General features: G+C 37.0%; 1 protein-coding gene across 1 annotated transcript; it reads right to left on the bottom strand.

The window, feature by feature from the left end:
* Nucleotides 1-1928: 1928 nt before the first annotated feature.
* LOC135551934 (transcription factor Sp4-like) lies at nt 1929-23238 on the bottom strand. The gene is made up of 14 exons (XM_064983222.1): nt 22644-23238; nt 22163-22233; nt 21200-21304; nt 20557-20853; nt 20141-20271; nt 19498-20005; nt 19329-19397; nt 19193-19240; nt 19021-19107; nt 17794-18073; nt 5707-5905; nt 5532-5599; nt 4524-4655; nt 1929-4428 (listed from the first exon to the last, which is right to left on the bottom strand). Exons 1-14 carry the CDS (start codon nt 22648-22650, stop codon nt 4151-4153), a joined length of 2280 nt encoding a protein of 759 aa, XP_064839294.1. The 5' UTR covers nt 22651-23238; the 3' UTR covers nt 1929-4150.
* Nucleotides 23239-23582: the final 344 nt, after the last annotated feature.

Here is a 23582-nt window from a genome sequence, read left to right as displayed (position 1 = left end):
TGTCTTGGCTGTGTGCATAGGGTCGTTGTCCTGTTGAAAGGTGAACCTTCGCCCCAGTTTGAGGTCCTGAGCTCGCTGGAGCAGGTTTTCATCAAGGATCTCTCTGTACTTTTCTCTGTTCATCTTTCCCTCGATCCTGACTAGTCTCCCAGTCCCTGCCGCTGAAAAACATCCCCACAGCATGATGCTGCCACCCCCTTTTTTCAACGTAGGGATGGTGCCAGGTTTCCTCCAGACGTGATGCTTGGCATTCAGGACAAAGAGTTTAATCTTGGTTTCATTAGACCAGAGAATCTTGTTTCTCATGGTCTGAGAGTCCTTTAGGTGCCTTTTGGTAAAGTTCAAGTGGGCTGTCATGTGCCTTTTATTGAGAAGTGGCTTCCGTCTGGCCACTCTATCATAAAAGCCTGATTGGTGGAGTGCTGCAGAGATGGTTGTCCTTCTGGAAGGTTCTCCCATCTCCACAGAGGAACTGGAGCTCTGTCAGAGTGACTATCGGGTTCTTGATCACCTCCCTGACCAAGGCCCTTCTCCCCCGATGGCTCAGTTTGGCCAGGCAGCCAGCTCTAGGAAGATTATTGGTGGTTCCAAACTCTTGGTGGTTCCAAATTCCATTTAAGAATGATGGAGGCCACTGTGTTCTTGGGGACCTTCAATGCTGCAGAAATGTTTTGGTGCCCTTCTCCAAATTGGTGCCTCGACACTATTCTGTCTCGGAGCTCTTCGGACAATTCCTTCAATCTCATGGCTTGGTTTTTGCTCTGACATGCACTGTCAACTCTGGGACCTTATATAGACAGGTGTGTGCCTTTCTAAATCATGTCCAATCAATATAATTTATCATAAGTGGACTCCAATCAAGATGAATCCATTTTAGAATAAGGCTGTAATGTAACAAATTGTGGGAAAAGGAGAGGTCTGAATGCTTTCCGAATGCTCTGTACATAAGGATTTCGTTGCAGGTGCATAAACCCACAAATAAGTCATCCATAAGCAGTGCTTACGTTTTTTTACAAAATTCTTATGTCAAGTTGATAATTTCAGCACATCAGTCAGTTTGTGCGGTACAATGAAACTAATGCAATAGTCCCAAAAGTTCAAACTCAAAGCTAAATTAAAGCTCTAGCTATTTGACATGTATTTGACCTTAGACTGCTAACTGGGCATTGTGTTTGTATAATAAAAGCACGTTTGTGTATATTTTCTGTAAATGCATGTGATTAAGAGTTCCTGTAACATGAATGTTTTAATGAAATGATTAAGTGTTAGATTTGAACTGATGTCTAACTCGTTCTGATTCTTTATAAACCTCAAGTGTGTTCACTCATTAGTACATTTATCATAAGCTGAAGTGACTATCCATTCATTGAGTTTATTAGACAGTGCAATAGACATACAGCCACACCACACGCCAATGCAATTGAAGACATATGACCTAGTCATATTTTACAAAATAGAGTTGATGCACAAGAATAAAGCAGGAAAGCATGTGGTCTTTTCTATTCCTTCATGGTTTGTGTGGTTTCTCCTTCCCCTCCAATTAACACACACAACGCCTCCACACACAGACACACGCACCTCTGGCCTGCAGACTGCTTTCGTTGCCTAGCAACCCCCTGAGAAGGGCGGGAACGGAGGAGGTTCGGCTTCCGAGGTAATTACAGTCCACACCAGCAGACTTGTTTCTATGGCACCGCAGTTGTGTGTGTGAAGAGAGGTGGCAAAATTGTGTATTTTAAATAATCTCAGTGACCACCATCACAGGACCAGACTATGGTCACACTCGCAACACAGCTGAGAGAAGAGAGGGAAGAGAGATTGCCAAAGTTATCAGAGCAACTTCATAGCAAGAGGTCAGTGTTTACACGTTAGAAAATGACCCAACAGAACACACACGGTTGGGAGCAGAGCAGTGATAGAGACTCTGGTTTAGACTGATTTCAGCACTTTATTTAAAGTGTTATGCAGGCAAAGTCTTTTCTTCTCTTTTCACTTCTTTAACCCCAGTCACACAACAAATTTGTACAAAGTTGATTTAAAAATATCAATAAAATATCAATAATCAAGAACCTGCAGCCTTGGAGGCCAGATTTATCAATCATCATGGAGATCCCAGACACTGCTTAGAAAAACATTTTACAAATGAGATGTCACTAGAAAATATTAAAGAAAACTGGTTGTCACACAAAATATTACCGAAAACATCCACATCTGGTTGGTAATTCAACCATTTAATTTTCAAATATTTTTTATGAACGTTTTGCTTTCATTTTATTTTTTAAAAACATACTATGACGCGTTAAGAGTAGTAGAAATGACGGGCCGCAGTCATGACAACGACAGACGTAGCAAAATAAGTTTAGGATGAATGAAATAGAGAGAACAGCACTAAAAGGCAACATGCTGCACACACACCTCTGTTCAACGCGTACGATACACTCCAGCAAAAGGCAGATATTAAAATAGAACAGATCATCAATTAGCTGGACACAGTAATCATCTGTGTCAAAATGTACTGGGGGGGGTTAAGAAAATAAAGAGCTAAAAGTACAATTCAAAACGTATGCACTGACACTAACATAGAGCAACATCACCAGACACTTGTCATAACAACCACATAGTAATAACATCCACCCTGCCACAACCCCTTCTCTCCACGCCTCACCCTTCCCCCCACTACATGTGTGTATGTGTGCGTGTGTGTGTAATACTGCTTGTTTTAAGGCGTTGTAGTACCAGGACTCACACACAGGGGGCTCTACCTTCACAATGCAGAAAAAGCAGCACCAACGTCAAATCACACTGGAACTCAACCACTGTTAATAGAGTATCTCTAATCACTTGAAATATTGTGAATATATATTATTTGAAATATGTCTAATTACTGAAATGCATATTGTTTATCTCAGACGTTGATACTTTATACAAGTTTAGGGTTCAGATACGATGATTGAGTCACATTACTGCCCTATTCTAAACTGGTTCTGGTACAAACAGCTGCTGCTCTGAGCATCAGTGGGAGCACCGTGTGTTTTGACATTAGTACTACTTATTGACACTGTCTTACCCACCCACCAACCCCAGGAGAGCTACTTCTTAAAGGTGCACTCAGCAATATGGCATCATCAAGCAGGAAATCACCCCGCTGTGTATGATGATGTCATATTGCTGAGTGCACCTTTAACGCTGTGAGCTGACTGGCTGTTTCATACCAGGGAAACCTTTTCCTCTACTGTCATTAATGTAAACATGGTTTCACTAGGATTGTCTTATAGTATTGCTTTCACTAAACAGCCTGTTGCAGAAAGCTAGATTGTTCGTTTTATAGAAACGATTAATATTTCAAATGCAGAGCGTTTCTATAGGAATGCATCATTTATACATTATGTTCTATGTGCTTTTTTTCCGACCCTTTAGAGGTCTATTCCTCTTTTTCTGGTCTTTCTTCAGGAAGAGTTTATCAGACTGGTCTTTACCTGAACTATAGTCCTGTTGAACCGGGATACATCGTCACACACTCTCAAACACACACACACACACGTACGCACATACACACACCTGTCCCTGCTCCTCTCACCTGTCTGTCCTACAGTCTGGACCGTGCCACATATCATGTTTCTTCATCATAATCATCATTACAGTATTAGCAGAGGAACATCTTTGTGCATAGAAATACAATTTCTGTGTTTCAAATGGCACCCTAGCTATTTGGGACACAACCAATGTCTCTTCTTGATGTTTTACAACTCCAGGGTTCTGTCTTGTGCTAGTTTAATTAGCCTATCCAAAATGGCATTCTCCTCCCTACATAAACTACTCAGAAGGCTCTGGCCAAAAGTAGTGCACTATATAAGGGGTAGGGTGCAAGTTTAGATTATAAATCTATATTATACCTTTTCCCCTGACCTCTGTTCTTTTATAAACACCATTCAACTAATTCATACCTTTAGTCTGTCGTTAGATTAATTCATTAGTTTAGATTCAGATTCCTCCCTCTGTTTATGTAATATTCAGTTCATCATATTTCTCTTCTTTTTGAAAACATTTAAAAAAAAAATAGACCACCTGACCTCCACAGCATAACCATGGAGACCAACCAGGAATTTAGCTCTCCCTGATTTATCCCTAAACAGGAAGTGGTCACTGGTCACTACTCAAACTCCTCCTCTTCCTCCTCTTCTCCCTCCATTTGATTGGGTGAGGAGGCCAATGTTGGAGTGGCAGGAGCGGAGTCTTGGGAGAGTGTCTCCACAGTTACGATGCGAGGGGAGGAGCCTAAACCCTGGTTGGAATCTTCCATGTCTTCAGTGGTGATGATGGCGAGAGAAGCCCCTCCCTTCTTGTTCTGGTGGGTTTTGATGTGTTTGGAGAGATGGTCGCTACGCATGAAACGCTTACTGCACTCTGGACACTCAAACCTCTTCTCACCTGGAGGATGGGTACATCTGAATAAGAACAACATAGACACAGGACATATCTGTGTGTGTGTGTGTGAGAGAGAGTGTGTGTCAGGGAGTGCGTACCTGTGTGTGTCCGTCTGTGTCTCTGCAGTTCATCCGAGCGTGTGAACCTCTTGCCACAGAAGATCCAGTTGCAGACGAAGGGTCGTTCTCCTGTGTGCCAGCGGAGGTGAGCTCTCAGGTGACTGGTCTTACCTGGTAGATAGAATATTATTACAGATTGGTAATATCAAATTAATATTCTATATTTTATTGGTTCCATAGACTAGTACATCTCTATTTTATACAGTATTGACTGGTACCTCTATTTTATACAGTATTGACTGGTACCTCTATTTTATACAGTATTGACTGGTACATCTATTTTATACAGTATTGACTAGTAAATCTCTATTTTATACAGTATTGACTGGTACCTCTATTTTATACAGTATTGACTGGTACATCTATTTTATACAGTATTGACTAGTACATCTCTATTTTATACAGTATTGACTGGTACCTCTATTTTATACAGTATTGACTGGTACATCTATTTTATACAGTATTGACTGGTACATCTATTTTATACAGTATTGACTAGTAAATCTCTATTTTATATAGTGTAGACGGGTAAATCTCTATTTTATACAGTATTGACTAGTAAATCTCTATTTTATATAGTGTAGATGGGTAAATCTCTAATTCATACAGTATAGACTGGTCTTACCGTAGACCTTTCCACAGTACAGACTGGTCTTACCGTAGACCTTTCCACAGTACAGACTGGTCTTACCGTAGACCTTTCCACAGTACAGACTGGTCTTACCGTAGACCTTTCCACAGTACAGACTGGTCTTACCGTAGACCTTTCCACAGTACAGACTGGTCTTACCGTAGACCTTTCCACAGTACAGACTGGTCTTCCACAGACCTTTCCACAGTACAGACTGGTCTTACCGTAGACCTTTCCACAGTACAGACTGGTCTTACCGTAGACCTTTCCACAGTACAGACTGGTCTCACCGTAGACCTTTCCACAGTACAGACTGGTCTTACCGTAGACCTTTCCACAGTACAGACTGTTCTTACCGTAGACCTTTCCACAGCCCTCCATGTGACACACATGCTGCTTCTTCTTAGATGGGTCTCCACTGGTCCTGCAACACACACACACACAGTCAGAGAGAGAGAGAGAGTGTGTGTGTGTGTGTGTGTGTGTGTGTGTGTGTGTGTGTGTGTGTGTGTGTGTGTGTGTGTGTAGTACCTCCCCTCTCCGTCCCTGCAGTTCGGACAGGAGCACGCCACCCTGCGAAGCCTCTTGCTGGGTGGTCCTTCCTGGTCCGACGAACTCTGGACAGAACCCATCTGGTCTGGGCTTAGCGACGACCCCGCCACGTTACCCATGGTTACCTTTACTGGGGACGACTGGACCTTAACCCCGCCCTCCTGACCCTGCGGCTGACCTGGTGGTAGAATAGACTATTTTTATTTATTGGGTAATTAAATCATTAAAAATTATTTAGGAAAAAAACAAAGGCAAGAGGCGTATTTCAATTATGGTACAGTAGAGTAGAATATCATTATGGTACAGTAGAATATCATTATGGTACAGTAGAGTAGAATATCATTATGGTACAGTAGAGTAGAATATCATTATGGTACAGTAGAGTAGAATATCATTATGGTACAGTAGAATATCATTATGGTACAGTAGAGTAGAATATCATTATGGTACAGTAGAATATCATTATGGTACAGTAGAGGTAGAATATCATTATGGTACAGTAGAGTAGAATATCATTATGGTACAGTAGAATATCATTATGGTACAGAATATCATTATTATGGGTACAGTAGAGTAGAATATCATTATGGTACAGTAGAATATTATTATGGTACAGTATCATTATGGTACAGTAGAATATCATTATGGTACAGTAGAATATCATTATGGTACAGTAGAGTAGAATATCATTATGGTACAGTAGAATATCATTATGGTACAGGTACAGTAGAATATTATTATGGTACAGTAGAATATCATTATGGTACAGTAGAGTAGAATATCATTATGGTACAGTAGAGTAGAATATCATTATGGTACAGTAGAATATCATTATGGTACAGTAGAGTAGAATATCATTATGGTACAGTAGAGTAGAATATCATTATGGTACAGTAGAGTAGAATATCATTATGGTACAGTAGAATATCATTATGGTACAGTAGAGTAGAATATCATTATGGTACAGTAGAGTAGAATATCATTATGGTACAGTAGAATATCATTATGGTACAGTAGAGTAGAATATCATTATGGTACAGTAGAATATCATTATGGTACAGTAGAATATCATTATGGTACAGTAGAGTAGAATATCATTATGGTACAGTAGAATATCATTATGGTACAGTAGAGTAGAATACCATTATGGTACAGTAGAGTAGAATATCATTATGGTACAGTAGAGTAGAATATCATTATGGTACAGTAGAATATCATTATGGTACAGTAGAGTAGAATATCATTATGGTACAGTAGAATATCATTATGGTACAGTAGAGTAGAATATCATTATGGTACAGTAGAGTAGAATATCATTATGGTACAGTAGAGTAGAATATCATTATGGTAGAGTAGAATATCATTATGGTACAGTAGAGTAGAATATCATTATGGTACAGTAGAGTAGAATATCATTATGGTACAGTAGAATATCATTATGGTACAGTAGAGTAGAATATCATTAAGGTACAGTAGAATATCATTATGGTACAGTAGAGTAGAATATCATTATGGTACAGTAGAATATCATTATGGTACAGTAGAGTAGAATATCATTATGGTACAGTAGAATATCATTATGGTACAGTAGTAGAATATCATTATGGTACAGTAGAGTAGAATATCATTATGGTACAGTAGAATATCATTATGGTACAGAGTAGAATACCATTATGTTACAGTAGAGTAGAATATCATTATGGTACAGTAGAGTATACCATTATGTTACAGTAGAATATCATTATGGTACAGTAGAATATCATTATGGTACAGTAGAGTAGAATATCATTATGGTAGAGTAGAATATCATTATGGTACAGTAGAGTAGAATATCATTATGGTACAGTAGAGTAGAATATCATTATGGTACAGTAGAATATCATTATGGTACAGTAGAGTAGAATATCATTAAGGTACAGTAGAATATCATTATGGTACAGTAGAGTAGAATATCATTATGGTACAGTAGAGTAGAATATCATTATGGTACAGTAGAGTAGAATATCATTATGGTACAGTAGAATATCATTATGGTACAGTGGAGTAGAATATCATTATGGTACAGTAGAGTATAATATCATTATGGTACAGTAGAATATCATTATGGTACAGTAGAATATCATTATGGTACAGTAGAATATCATTATGGTACAGTATAATATCATTATGGTACAGTATAATATCATTATGGTACAGTAAAGTAGAATATCATTATGTTACAGTATAATATCATTATGGTACAGTAAAGTAGAATATCATTATGGTACAGTATAATATCATTATGGTACAATACCATTATGGTACAGTATAATATCATTATGGTACAGTAGAATATCATTATGGTAGAGTAGAACATCATTATGGTACAGTAGAATATCATTATGGTACAGTAGAGTATCATTATGGTAGAGTAGAATATCATTATGGTACAGTAGAATATCATTATGGTACAGTAGAGTAGAATATTATTATGGTACAGTAGAATATCATTATGGTACAGTAGAATATCATTATGGTACAGTAGAGTAGAATATCATTATGGTACAGTAGAATATCATTATGGTACAGTAGAATATCATGATGGTACAGTAGAATATCATTATGGTACAGTAGAGTAGAATATCATTATGGTACAGTAGAATATCATTATGGTACAGTAGAGTAGAATATCATTATGGTACAGTAGAGTAGAATATCATTATGGTACAGTAGAGTAGAATACCATTATGGTACAGTAGAGTAGAATATCATTATGGTACAGTAGAATATCATTATGGTACAGTAGAGTAGAATATTATTATGGTACAGTAGAATATCATTATGGTACAGTAGAGTAGAATATCATTATGGTACAGTAGAATATCATTATGGTACAGTAGAATACATCATTATGTACAGAAATATCATTATGGTACAGTAGAATATCATTATGGTACAGTAGAATATCATTATGGTACAGTAGAGTAGAATATTATTATGGTAGTAGTAGAATATCATTATGGTACAGTAGAATATCATTATGTACAGTAATATCATTATGGTACAGTAGAATATCATTATGGTACAGTAGAATACCATTATGGTACAGTAGAGTAGAATATCATTATGGTACAGTAGAGTAGAATATCATTATGGTACAGTAGAATATCATTATGGTACAGTAGAGTAGAATATCATTATGGTACAGTAGAGTAGAATATCATTATGGTACAGTAGAATATCATTATGGTACAGTAGAGTAGAATATCATTATGGTACAGTAGAGTAGAATATCATTATGGTACAGTAGAGTAGAATATCATTATGGTACAGTAGAGTAGAATATCATTATGGTACAGTAGAGTAGAATATCATTATGGTACAGTAGAGTAGAATATCATTATGTTACAGTAGAGTAGAATATCATTATGGTACAGTAGAGTATCATTATGGTACAGTAGAGTAGAATATCATTATGGTACAGTAGAATATCATTATGGTACAGTATAATATCATTATGGTACAGTAGAGTAGAACATCATTATGGTACAGTAGAATATCATTATGGTACAGTAGAATATCATTATGTAGAATATCATTATGGTACAGTAGAATATCATTATGGTACAGTATCATTATGGTACAGTAGAATATCATTATGGTACAGTAGATATCATTATGGTACAGTAGAGTAGAATATCATTATGGTACAGTAGAATATCATTATGGTACAGTAGAGTAGAATATCATTATGGTACAGTAGAATATCATTATGGTACAGTAGAATATCATTATGGTACAGTAGAGATATTATTATGGTACAGTAGAATATCATTATGGTACAGTAGAGTAGAATATCATTATGGTACAGTAGAGTAGAATATCATTATGGTACAGTAGAATATCATTATGGTACAGTAGAATATCATTATGGTACAGAATATCATTATGGTACAGTAGAATATCATTATGGTACAGTAGAGTACAGTAGAATATCATTATGGTACAGTAGAATATCATTATGGTACAGTAGAATATCATTATGGTACAGTAGAGTAGAATATCATTATGGTATAATGAATATCACATTAGAGTAGAATATCATTATGTATAATATCATTATGGTACAGTAGAGTATCATTATGGTACAGTAGAATATCATTATGGTACAGTAGAGTATAATATCATTATGGTACAGTAGAGTATAATATCATTATGGTACAGTAGAATATCATTATGGTACAGTATAATATCATTATGGTACAGTATAATATCATTATGGTACAGTATAATATCATTATGGTACAGTATAATATCATTATGGTACAGTAGAGTAGAATATCATTATGGTACAGTAGAATATCATTATGGTACAGTAGAATATCATTATGGTACAGTAGAGTATAATATCATTATGGTACAGTAGAGTATCATTATGGTACAGTAGAATATCATTATGGTACAGTATAATATCATTATGGTACAGTATAATATCATTATGGTACAGTATAATATCATTATGGTACAGTATAATATCATTATGGTACAGTAGAGTAGAATATCATTATGGTACAGTAGAATATCATTATGGTACAGTAGAGTAGAATATCATTATGGTACAGTAGAATATCATTATGGTACAGTAGAGTAGAATATCATTATGGTACAGTAGAATATCATTATGGTACAGTAGAGTAGAATATCATTATGGTACAGTAGAATATCATTATGTAGAATATATCATTATGGTACAGTAGAATATCATTATGGTACAGTAGAGTAGAATATCATTATGGTACAGTAGAGTATAATATCATTATGGTACAGTAGAGTATCATTATGGTACAGTAGAATATCATTATGGTACAGTAGAGTATAATATCATTATGGTACAGTAGAATATCATTATGGTACAGTAGAATATCATTATGGTACAGTAGAATATCATTATGGTACAGTATAATATCATTATGGTACAGTAGAATATCATTATGGTACAGTATAATATCATTATGGTACAGTAGAGTAGAATATCATTATGGTACAGTAGAGTAGAATATCATTATGGTACAGTAGAGTAGAATATCATTATGGTACAGTAGAGTAGAATATCATTATGGTACAGTAGAGTAGAATATCATTATGGTACAGTATAATATCATTATGGTACAGTATAATATCATTATGGTACAGTAGAGTATAATATCATTATGGTACAGTAGAGTATCATTATGGTACAGTAGAATATCATTATGGTACAGTATAATATCATTATGGTACAGTATAATATCATTATGGTACAGTATAATATCATTATGGTACAGTATAATATCATTATGGTACAGTATAATATCATTATGGTACAGTAGAATATCATTATGGTACAGTATAATATCATTATGGTACAGTAGAGTAGAATATCATTATGGTACAGTAGAATATCATTATGGTACAGTAGAGTAGAATATCATTATGGTACAGTAGAGTAGAATATCATTATGGTACAGTAGAGTAGAATACCATTATGTTACAGTAGAGTAGAATATCATTATGGTACAGTAGAATATCATTATGGTAGAATACCATTATGTTACAGTAGAGTAGAATATCATTATGGTACAGTAGAATATCATTATGGTACAGTAGAGTAGAATATCATTATGGTAGAGTAGAATATCATTATGGTACAGTACACAGTAGAGTAGAATATCATTATGGTACAGTAGAGTAGAATATCATTATGGTACAGTAGAATATCATTATGGTACAGTAGAGTAGAATATCATTAAGGTACAGTAGAATATCATTATGGTACAGTAGAGTAGAATATTATGGTACATAGAATATCATTATGGTACAGTAGAATATCATTATGGTACAGTAGAGTAGAATATCATTATGGTACAGTAGAGTAGAATATCATTATGGTACAGTAGAATATCATTATGGTACAGTAGAGTAGAATATCATTATGGTACAGTAGAGTATAATATCATTATGGTACAGTAGAGTATCATTATGGTACAGTAGAATATCATTATGGTACAGTAGAGTAGAATATCATTATGGTACAGTAGAGTATAATATCATTATGGTACAGTAGAGTATCATTATGGTACAGTAGAATATCATTATGGTACAGTAGAGTATAATATCATTATGGTACAGTAGAGTATCATTATGGTACAGTAGAATATCATTATGGTACAGTATAATATCATTATGGTACAGTATAATATCATTATGGTACAGTATAATATCATTATGGTACAGTATAATATCATTATGGTACAGTAGAGTAGAGTATCATTATGGTACAGTAGAATATCATTATGGTACAGTATAATATCATTATGGTACAGTATAATATCATTATGGTACAGTATAATATCATTATGTATAATATCATTATGGTACAGTATAATATCATTATGGTACAGTAGAGTAGAATATCATTATGGTACAGTAGAATATCATTATGGTACAGTAGAGTAGAATATCATTAAGGTACAGTAGAATATCATTATGGTACAGTAGAGTAGAATATCATTATGGTACAGTAGAATATCATTATGGTACAGTAGAGTAGAATATCATTATGGTACAGTAGAGTAGAATATCATTATGGTACAGTAGAATATCATTATGGTACAGTATAATATCATTATGGTACAGTAGAGTATCATTATGGTACAGTAGAATATCATTATGGTACAGTAGAGTATCATTATGGTACAGTAGAATATCATTATGGTACAGTATAATATCATTATGGTACAGTATAATATCATTATGGTACAGTATAATATCATTATGGTACAGTATAATATCATTATGGTACAGTAGAATATCATTATGGTACAGTAGAGTAGAATATCATTATGGTAGAGTAGAATATCATTATGGTACAGTAGAGTAGAATATCATTATGGTACAGTAGAGTAGAATATCATTATGGTACAGTAGAGTAGAATACCATTATGTTACAGTAGAGTAGAATATCATTATGGTACAGTAGAGTAGAATACCATTATGTTACAGTAGAGTAGAATATCATTATGGTACAGTAGAATATCATTATGGTACAGTAGAGTAGAATATCATTATGGTAGAGTAGAATATCATTATGGTACAGTAGAGTAGAATATCATTATGGTACAGTTATATCATTATGGTACAGTAGAGAATATCATTATGGTACAGTAGAATATCATTATGGTACAGTAGAGTAGAATATCATTATGGTACAGTAGAATATCATTATGGTAGAATATCATTATGGTACAGTAGAGTAGAATATCATTATGGTACAGTAGAATATCATTATGGTACAGTAGAGTAGAATATCATTATGGTACAGTAGAGTAGAATATCATTATGGTACAGTAGAGTATATCATTATGGTACAGTAGAATATCATTATGGTACAGAATATATCATTATGGTACAGTAGAGTATAATATCATTATGGTACAGTAGAGTAGAATATCATTATGGTACAGTAGAATATCATTATGGTACAGTAGAGTAGAATATCATTATGGTACAGTAGAGTAGAATATATATCATTATGGTACAGTAGAGTATATCATTATGGTACAGTGGTACAGTAGAATATCATTATGGTACAGTAGAGTATAATATCATTATGGTACAGTAGAATATCATTATGGTACAGTAGAATATCATTATGGTACAGTATAATATCATTATGGTACAGTATAATATCATTATGGTACAGTATAATATCATTATGGTACAGTATAATATCATTATGGTACAGTAGAGTAGAATATCATTATGGTACAGTAGAATATCATTATGGTACAGTATAGAATATCATTATGGTACAGTAGAATATCATTATGGTACAGTATATCATATCATTATGGTACAGTAGAGTAGAATATCATTATGGTACAGTAGAGTAGAATATCATTATGGTACAGTAGAGTAGAATATCATTATGGTACAGTAGAATATCATTATGGTACAGTAGAATATCATTATGGTACAGTAGAGTAGAATATCATTATGGTACAGTAGAATATCATTATGGTACAGTAGAGTAGAATATCATTATGGTACAGTAGAATATCATTATGGTACAGTAGAGTAGAATATCATTATGGTACAGTAGAGTAGAATATCATTATGGTACAGTAGAATATCATTATGGTACAGTAGAATATCATTATGGTACAGTAGAATATCATTATGGTACAGTAGAATATCATTATGGTACAGTATATCATTATGGTAGAGTAGAATATCATTATGGTACAGTAAAGTAGAATACCATTATGGTACAGTAGAGTATCATTATGGTAGAGTAGAATATCATTATGGTACAGTAGAATATCATTATGGTACAGTAGAATATCATTATGGTACAGTAGAATATCATTATGGTACAGTAGAATATCATTATGGTACAGTAGAGTAGAATATCATTATGGTACAGTAGAATATCATTATGGTACAGTAGAATATTATTATGGTACAGTAATATCATTATGGTACAGTAGAATATCATTATGGTACAGTAGAATATCATTATGGTACAGTAGAATATCATTATGGTACAGTAGAATATCATTATGGTACAGTAGAGTAGAATATCATTATGGTACAGTAGAGTATCAATACCATTATGGTACAGTAGAATATTATTATGGTAGAATATCATTATGGTACAGTAGAATATCATTATGGTACAGTAGAGTAGAATATCATTATGGTACAGTAGAATATCATTATGGTACAGTAGAGTAGAATATCATTATGGTACAGTAGAATATCATTATGGTACAGTAGAGTAGAATATCATTATGGTACAGTAGAATATCATTATGGTACAGTAGAGTAGAATATCATTATGGTACAGTAGAGGTACAGTAGAATATCATTATGGTACAGTAGAGTAGAATATCATTATGGTACAGTAGAATATCATTATGGTACAGTAGAATATCATTATGGTACAGTAGGTACAGTAGAATATCATTATGGTACAGTAGAATATCATTATGGTACAGTAGAGTAGAATATCATTATGGTACAGTAGAGTAGAATATCATTATGGTACAGTAGAGTAGAATATCATTATGGTACAGTAGAATATCATTATGGAACAGTCGAGTAGAATACCATTATGGTACAGTAGAATACCATTATGGTACAGTAGAATATCATTATGGTACAGTAGAATATCATTATGGTACAGTAGAATATCATTATGGTACAGTAGAGTAGAATATCATTATGGTACAGTAGAATATCATTATGGTACAGTAGAGTAGAATATCATTATGGTACAGTAGAATATCATTATGGTACAGTAGAGTAGAATATCATTATGGTACAGTAGAGTAGAATATCATTATGGTACAGTAGAATATCATTATGGTACAGTAGAGTAGAATATCATTATGGTACAGTAGAATATCATTATGAATATCATTATGGTACAGTAGAGTAGAATATCATTATGGTACAGTAGACAGAATATCATTATGGTACAGTAGAGTAGAATATCATTATGGTACAGTAGAATATCATTATGGTACAGTAGAGTAGAATATCATTATGGTACAGTAGAGTAGAATATCATTATGGTACAGTAGAATATCATTATGGTACAGTAGAGTAGAATATCATTATGGTACATTATCATTATGGTACAGTAGAGTAGAATATCATTATGTACAGTAGAGTAGAATATCATTATGGTACAGTAGAGTAGAATATCATTATGTTACAGTAGAGTAGAATATCATTATGGTACAGTAGAATATCATTATGGTACAGTACATTATGGTACAGTAGAATATCATTATGGTACAGTAGTAGAATATCATTATGGTACAGTAGAGTAGAATATCATTATGGTACAGTAGAGTAGAATATCATTATGGTACAGTAGAATATCATTATGGTACAGTAGAGTAGAATATCATTATGGTACAGTAGAATATCATTATGGTACAGTAGAGTAGAATATCATTATGGTACAGTAGAGTAGATATCATTATGGTACAGTAGAGTAGAATATCATTATGGTACAGTAGAATATCATTATGGTACAGTAGGGTACAGTAGTAGAATATCATTATGGTACAGTAGAGTATAATATCATTATGGTACAGTAGAGTATCATTATGGTACAGTAGAATATCATTATGGTACAGTAGAATATCATTATAGTACAGTATAATATCATTATGGTACAGTATAATATCATTATGGTACAGTAAAGTAGAATACCATTATGTTACAGTATAATATCATTATGGTACAGTAAAGTAGAATACCATTATGTTACAGTATAATATCATTATGGTACAGTAGAATATCATTATGGTACAGTAGAATATCATTATGGTACAGTATAATATCATTATGGTACAGTAGAGTAGAACATCATTATGGTACAGTAGAATATCATTATGGTACAGTAGAGTATAATACCATTATGGTACAGTAGAATACCATTATGGAACAGTAGAGTATCATTATGGTAGAGTAGAATGTCATTATGGTACAGTAGAATATCATTATGTTACAGTAGAGTAGAATATCATTATGGTACAGTAGAATATCATTATGGTACAGTAGAATATCATTATGGTACAGTAGAGTAGAATATCATTATGGTACAGTACAGTAGAATACCATTATGGTACAGTAGAATATCATTATGGTACAGTAGAGTAGAATATCATTATGGTACAGTAGAGTATCATTATGGTACAGTAGAGTAGAATATCATTATGGTACAGTAGAGTAGAATACCATTATGTTACAGTATAATATCATTATGGTACAGTAAAGTAGAATACCATTATGTTACAGTATAATATCATTATGGTACAGTAAAGTAGAATACCATTATGTTACAGTATAATATCATTATGGTACAGTATAATATCATTATGGTACAGTAGAATATCATTATGGTACAGTAGAATACCATTATGGTACAGTAGAATACCATTATGGTACAGTATAATATCATTATGGTACAGTAGAGTAGAACATCATTATGGTACAGTAGAATATCATTATGGTACAGTAGAGTATCATTATGGTAGAGTAGAATATCATTATGGTACAGTAAAGTAGAATACCATTATGGTACAGTAGAATATCATTATGGTACAGTAGAATATCATTATGTTACAGTAGAGTAGAATATCATTATGGTACAGGAGAATATCATTATGGTACAGGAGAATATCATTATGGTACAGTAGAGTAGAATATCATTATGGTACAGTAGAGTAGAATATCATTATGGTACAGTAGAATATCATTATGGTACAGTAGAGTAGAATATCATTATGGTACAGTAGAGTAGAATATCATTATGGTACAGTAGAGTAGAATATCATTATGGTACAGTAGAGTAGAATATTATTATGGTACAGTAGAATATCATTATGGTACAGTACAGTAGAATATCATGATGGTACAGTAGAGTAGAATATCATTATGGTACAGTAGAATATCATGATGGTACAGTAGAGTAGAATGTCATTATGGTACAGTAGAATATCATTATGGTACAGTACAATATCGTACAGTAGAATATCGTACAATACAGTAGAATATCATTATGGTACAGTAGAATATCATTATGGTACAGTAGAGTAGAATATCATTATGGTACAGTAGAATATCATTATGGTACAGTAGAGTAGAATACCATTATGGTAGAGTAGAATATCATTATGGTACAGTAGAATATCATTATGGAACAGTCGAGTAGAATACCATTATGGTACAGTAGAATATCATTATGGTACAGTAGAATATCATTATGGTACAGTAGAGTAGAATACCATTATGGTACAGTAGAATATCATTATGGTACAGTAGAATATCATTATGGTACAGTATAATATCATTATGGTACAGTAGAGTATCATTATGGTACAGTACAGTAGAATATTGTACAGTACAGTAGAATATCATTATGGTACAGTAGAGTAGAATTTGTAGCACTGCTCCCAACCCTCCCCCCAGAAATTATAGAAATATACATTTGGAGAACAACACACACTGCCCCTCTCCCTCTGTTCTCACCCTGTAGTCCGGTGATGGTGAGGGGTACCCCCTGCATCTGTACCCCAGCGGTGCCCAGTCCAGCGATGTTGACAGTCTGCACTCCCGACCCAGGGTTGATCTGAGCTGCACTCAGCGTCAGGGGAGCCCCCCCCAGCTGCACGAAGCCCCCTGCTCCCACAGCCCCTCCACCCACAGGGGCCAGGGTCAGCTGCTGGGGCACAGACATCCCCCCAGGGAGCTGCAGAGTCTGCCATGTGATCTGGCCCGACGAGGAGAGGGTTGGGGTACGGATCAGAACCTGGAGGAATCAATTCATATTAAGAAGGCTATGAATCATTGACATTCAATTGAAATCAATACAACACACAATAAAATCATAGAGGTTGGAAGAAAAGTCCACTATATATACAAAAGTATGTGGACACTCCTTTAAGTTAGCAGATTTGGCAATTTCAGCCACACCCGTTGCTAACAGGTGTATAAAATCAAGCACACAGCCATTCAATCTCCATTTAACATACATTGACAGTAGATTGGCCTTACTGAAGAGCTCAGTGACTTTAAAAGAGGCACTGTAATAGGATGCCACCTTTACAACAAGTCAGTTCATCAAATTTCTGCCCCAGTCAACTGTAAGTGCTGTTATAGTGAAGTGGAAACGTCTAGGAGCAGCAACAACTCATCCGTGAAGTGGTAGGCAACACAAGCTCACAGAACGGGACAGACGAGTGCTGAAGCGCGTAGCACGTTAAAATGGCCTGTCCTCGGTTGCAACACTCACTACTGAGTTCCAAACTGCCTCTGGGAGCAATGTCAGCAAAATAACTGTTCGTTGAATGGGTTTCCATGGCTGAGCAGTCGCACACAAGCCTAAGATCACTGTGCGCAATGCCAAGTGTCGGCTGGAGTGGTGTAAAGCTCGCCGACAGTGGACTCTGGAGCAGTGGAAACGCGTTCTCTGGAGTGATGAATCATGATTCACCATCTGGCAGTCCGACGGACGAATCTGGGTTTGGCAGATGCCGACGGAACGCTACCTGCTGAATGCATAGTGCCAACTGTAAAGTTTGGTAGAGGAATAATGGTCTGGGGTTGTTTTTCATGGTTCGGGCTAGGCCCCTTATTTTCAGTGAAGGGAAATCTTAACGCTATAGCATACAATGACATTCTAGATAATTCTGTGCTCCCAACTTTGTGGCAACAGTGGGGGAAGGCAGGGGAAGGCAGCAGAAAGCAGCTAGCTACCTGTTGGTTCTGGAAGGCTTGTATGGGCTGTAGGGTCCCGCCTGGTCCTAACTGAAAGGTTTGGATCTGATGCGGCTGGCCTTGGATCTGGTGGAAACAAACAGCTCACAAACTTTCTGCGGATGTACTGTGTGTGTGTGTGTGTGTGTGTGTGTGTGTGTGTGTGTGTTACCTGGTTCTGTGGCTGGATTTGGATCTGCTGCAACACCTGGTTGCCCATCTGGACAATGATGATAATAACAACATATAATATAATTTATTATAGTATAATACCATAACAAAGGTAAAAGCAGCCAAATAGAACCCACCTGTCCCACGATGACCTGCTGGATGGTCCCTGGAGGATCTGATTGGCCCTGTAGTCCGTTGGCCTGGCTCTGGACATGTCAATCAACCAACCAATTAATTAATCAACAATCAATCAATACATCCTTCTATTTCATGAATGTTAAGTCACAAAAACACGCAATCACGTACCATCTGTGAGTTCTGCTCGCTGGGTTGGTTCTGTGAGTCTCTCTCCGCCCCTCCGTCCGACCCGGCTACAGAACTCAGCTGTGTTCCGTCCGACAATGCTCCATCGCACCCGGCAACAGTTGTTATGGTACCCCCAGATGACCCGGTAGCTGCCCCGGACACCGCCGCCGTTGTTGTCACCAGCTGGTTACTGTTAGCTACGGTAAAGCTGCCGTCGGCTGCTTGGATAAGCTGCACGGCTCCGCCCCCCGCTAAATTATTCATGACCGGCAGGGCGAGGGTCATACCGCCGATGTTTATGGGTACTGTAGTCATTACCTGGGTCTGGGAGCCCTGTAAGGTCTGCATCTGTAGCGGGAAGGATTGGGCTGGACGAAGCTGCAACGTCTGATTGGCTGAGCCAGTGAGGATGGCCTGCTGGTTGGCCGGTTGTAGGATGGCCTGGGTCTGGGATTGGTTCTGGGTTTGGATCAGCTGGACCTGCTCTGGTAGACCGCCCTGGGCCGAACTGAATAGAATAGAAACACTTTATCTATTGTCATCTGTAAAAAGTAAATTGTACCACTTTTAAGTCACCCAAACCTCCTGTCTAACCTCTAACATGCAGACTACCGGTCTGACCTTTAAAACAGCTGTCACCTACCTGATCTGGATGTGCTGCCCCCCCAGGGATGCGGTCTGGGGGCTGATGTGGATCTGTTGGCCGTCTGACGTCTGCAGGTGGGGGATCACCTGGTATTGGACCCCACCCCCCGACGATGGCATATTCTGCACCTGGAGAGACAAACAATAATCTTACTTAAAAACATATTGACATTAGGTGGGCATGTTCTGAACCTGGACACAGAAACAGAATACTATACAGTATATAGTACTCCACTCTCCATGTCTAAGAAAAATACATTTATAGGTTATAGGACCAGAATTTCCACATGACTGCAACCCTCCAGTCAACTTTCCATTACACACACACACACACACACACACACACACACACACACACACACACACACACACACACACACACACACACACACACACACACACACACACACACACCTGGATGATCTGGAACTGCTGCTGCTGCTGGGGCTGCTGATTGGCTGCTATGGTTTTAGTTCCGCCCACTGCCTTCGCCTTACGGCCTGCCGGAGCACTGTCATTGGCGGAAGTGGTAGCCAGCGTTACGGCAACAGGTTGATTGGCAGTGTCATTGGCCATTTGGGGAGCGGTAGTGATGATCTGCCAGCCATTACCAGTGAACTGGGCAGGAACCAGTTCTAACTGCTGCTGAACCAGAGTCTGATTACCTGCTGCGTCTACAACTATATGACCCTGGATCTGCCCACCCTGCAACTGCAAATAAATATACATAAACAATAAATAAATATCATTGAATAAACGTACTAGAATAGGAACCAGAGTCTGGTTCCTGGCTGAATTTACGTGTTTCTGGATCTGGAAGTACAATCAACACACAGTACACTGAAAGTCTGCAGATATATACCGTGTTATAAGCATTACGAGCCTTTATAATGGCCATGTAGTGTATGTACCATGTTATAAAGCATATATGAGTCTTTATAATGTCTTATTGTTTCAGAACTTACATTATCAACATTGTAACAACTATAACAGTAACAAGAACATTAATACAAGGAATAACATAACTTATAGCTATATAATTAGTATTGATGGCTACCTGTATTTGACCAGCTTGCAACTGGACCTGTCCTTCCACTCCTCCCTGACCTCCTATCTTACTGCAGGTCGCAGCCAGTAGGGCTAGGGGAGACGGCTGGGAATCCTAGAGAGAGAGAGAATACACACACAGGCAGATAGGGGAATTCAAACATAGAACACACACAGAGACAACATGCATATAGACAGAGAGAGAGAGAGAGAGATACAGAGAGAGAGACACACACAGAGACAACATGCATATAGACAGAGAGAGATACAAAGATTGAGAGAGACAAAGGGAGAAGAGGGAGAGAGACAACATGCATATAGACAGATAGAGAGCGATACGGAAAGAGAGAGACACACACACACAGATAGACAGCCAGAGAAACACACACACAGAGACAACATACAGAGACCGAGAGAGAGAGCAGTAGTCACGAAGGAACTACACTCTTAGAAAAAAAAAACGGGTTCTTCGGCTTTCCCTATTTTTGGTTCCAGGTAGAACCTTTTGTGGAAAGGGTTCTACATGGAACCCAAAATGGTTATACCTGGAACCAAAAGGATTTTTACCTGGAACCCAAATAAGTGTTATTAAAAGGGTTCTTCTATGGAGACAGCTAAAGAACCCTTCTAGGTTCTAGATAGCACCTTTTGTTCTAGGAGTGTAGGTCGCATGCAAATATGTAATATCATCCACACACACACCTCTAAAGCTGCCTGTATAGACAGCTAGTGTTTTTTTTGCACAGAAGCTACATGACAGTCTATATCAACACTCAAATCAAACATGCCTTCAGAAACCCTGTCAGAACACATGCTATGGAAATATTAAATAAATATGGTTTATTATACTGCAAAAACCTCATCTCATAGACATGGAGCCAAAGACAAGTCCATTATTGGTGTTGATAGACATAATGCAATCCTCTGAACATGGTCTCTAGACAGAACCAGGAAGTGGTGTGTACCAGCCTACCTGTGATCCAGAACGTTTGCCTTTCTTGCCTGGTTTCCCTCCTTCTGATCCCGACACTTCCTTCTTCTGATCTGAGGACCATCGATCAAACAATACTTGATCAATAATCAATAGACTAACACTGGAGGACTGAATGATTAGTGATCACATTTATCAATAACACAGTGGGTACACGGCGACTACCTGATAAAAATAGGCTATAAAGATGTCAATATTTCCCTGCACATGGTTTTATAACAGTGTAGTGGCACCATATGGTTCAACTACTGGCGAAAAGACATACACATTGATCGGAACCCGATTAGAGACTAATACATCTCAACAGATCGGTTATGGAAACGTGTTGCCTCTGTTTTAGGAATACGCTATTCTTTATCATCAAACGGTTTCTGCATATCTGTCAGGCTGTATGCAAAGAAAGCAAGGGGAAGAAAAGAGGGATAGAGGGGTGGAGACGGAGATGAGAGGGGAGGGTACCTACCACTCATAACGCATTCATAAACCAGAGAGGAGAGGCTAGGGGAGAAAGGCCGGCTAAAGCACCGGGTAAGGACGGCCTTTTTTCTCCGCGAATAGCTCGAGCGGGGCTGTGTCGTCGCTCCGGTTAGCACCTAAACCACCCACTCGGCAGGAAGGGCGGTACAAAACTCGAGCGACAATCAAACCTCCCGTGATAACGGGAAATGGTCCGGTTTCCGCGCCCGACGCCTCTCAAAACCAACTGAATACACCCTTTAACGACCGACGCGCGTTAATTCCATTAACGGAAAAATCGACTGGAAAAATGTATTCTAATTCAAGTTAGTAATGTGTCCGCGGTAGGCCCACCCACTTTCATTTACCCATCAGACCAACACCCCTCGCCCTCTCTCCTTTCTTTCTGCCGCTGCTGTTTCTGCCGCTAGGTACAACAAGCCTTTCCAACGATCTTCATGCAAAAACACCCCTCATCAATACCACTATTTTATGGCTGTTTTTATAGTTGGATTTTAGAATTGCAGCTGGAGACAGATAGCTGTGGCTTTTTGTGGGCGGTGCGCTCCTCCCACATATTCAGGACTCGGTCTGCGAGGGTTGAGATGGGAGTTGTATTTAGCGAAGCCTCGCCTTCGAAATGTGTTGTGGCAACGGGGACTTCATTTCCCAGTCTGCCTTGCGGTCAGCTGTACGCTGGTACGGCGTAGAGTCAAAGTAGGGTGAGAAGCAGAGAGAAGGCAGTGACTGTGTGATGTGGGGGTTGGGCAAGAGGAGAGGTGTGAACGTTCTGTTCTCTTTTTTAATCATGAGGGCCAGTCTCTCCTTTCCTCCTCCACCTTTTTTGATGAAGGTTGGCCTCTCGCTGCCTTCTGCTTTCTCTCCCTCGCTATCACAGGGGTGAGTCTGTCTCCCTCCCTCTATTATATGGTCAGTGGATCTCCCG

This window comes from Oncorhynchus masou, chromosome 13, assembly GCF_036934945.1.
Source record: "Oncorhynchus masou masou isolate Uvic2021 chromosome 13, UVic_Omas_1.1, whole genome shotgun sequence".
Classification (NCBI taxonomy): domain Eukaryota; kingdom Metazoa; phylum Chordata; class Actinopteri; order Salmoniformes; family Salmonidae; genus Oncorhynchus; species Oncorhynchus masou.
The sequence above is the reverse complement of the archived record's forward strand: the minus strand, read 5'-3'. Positions and strand labels throughout refer to the sequence as shown.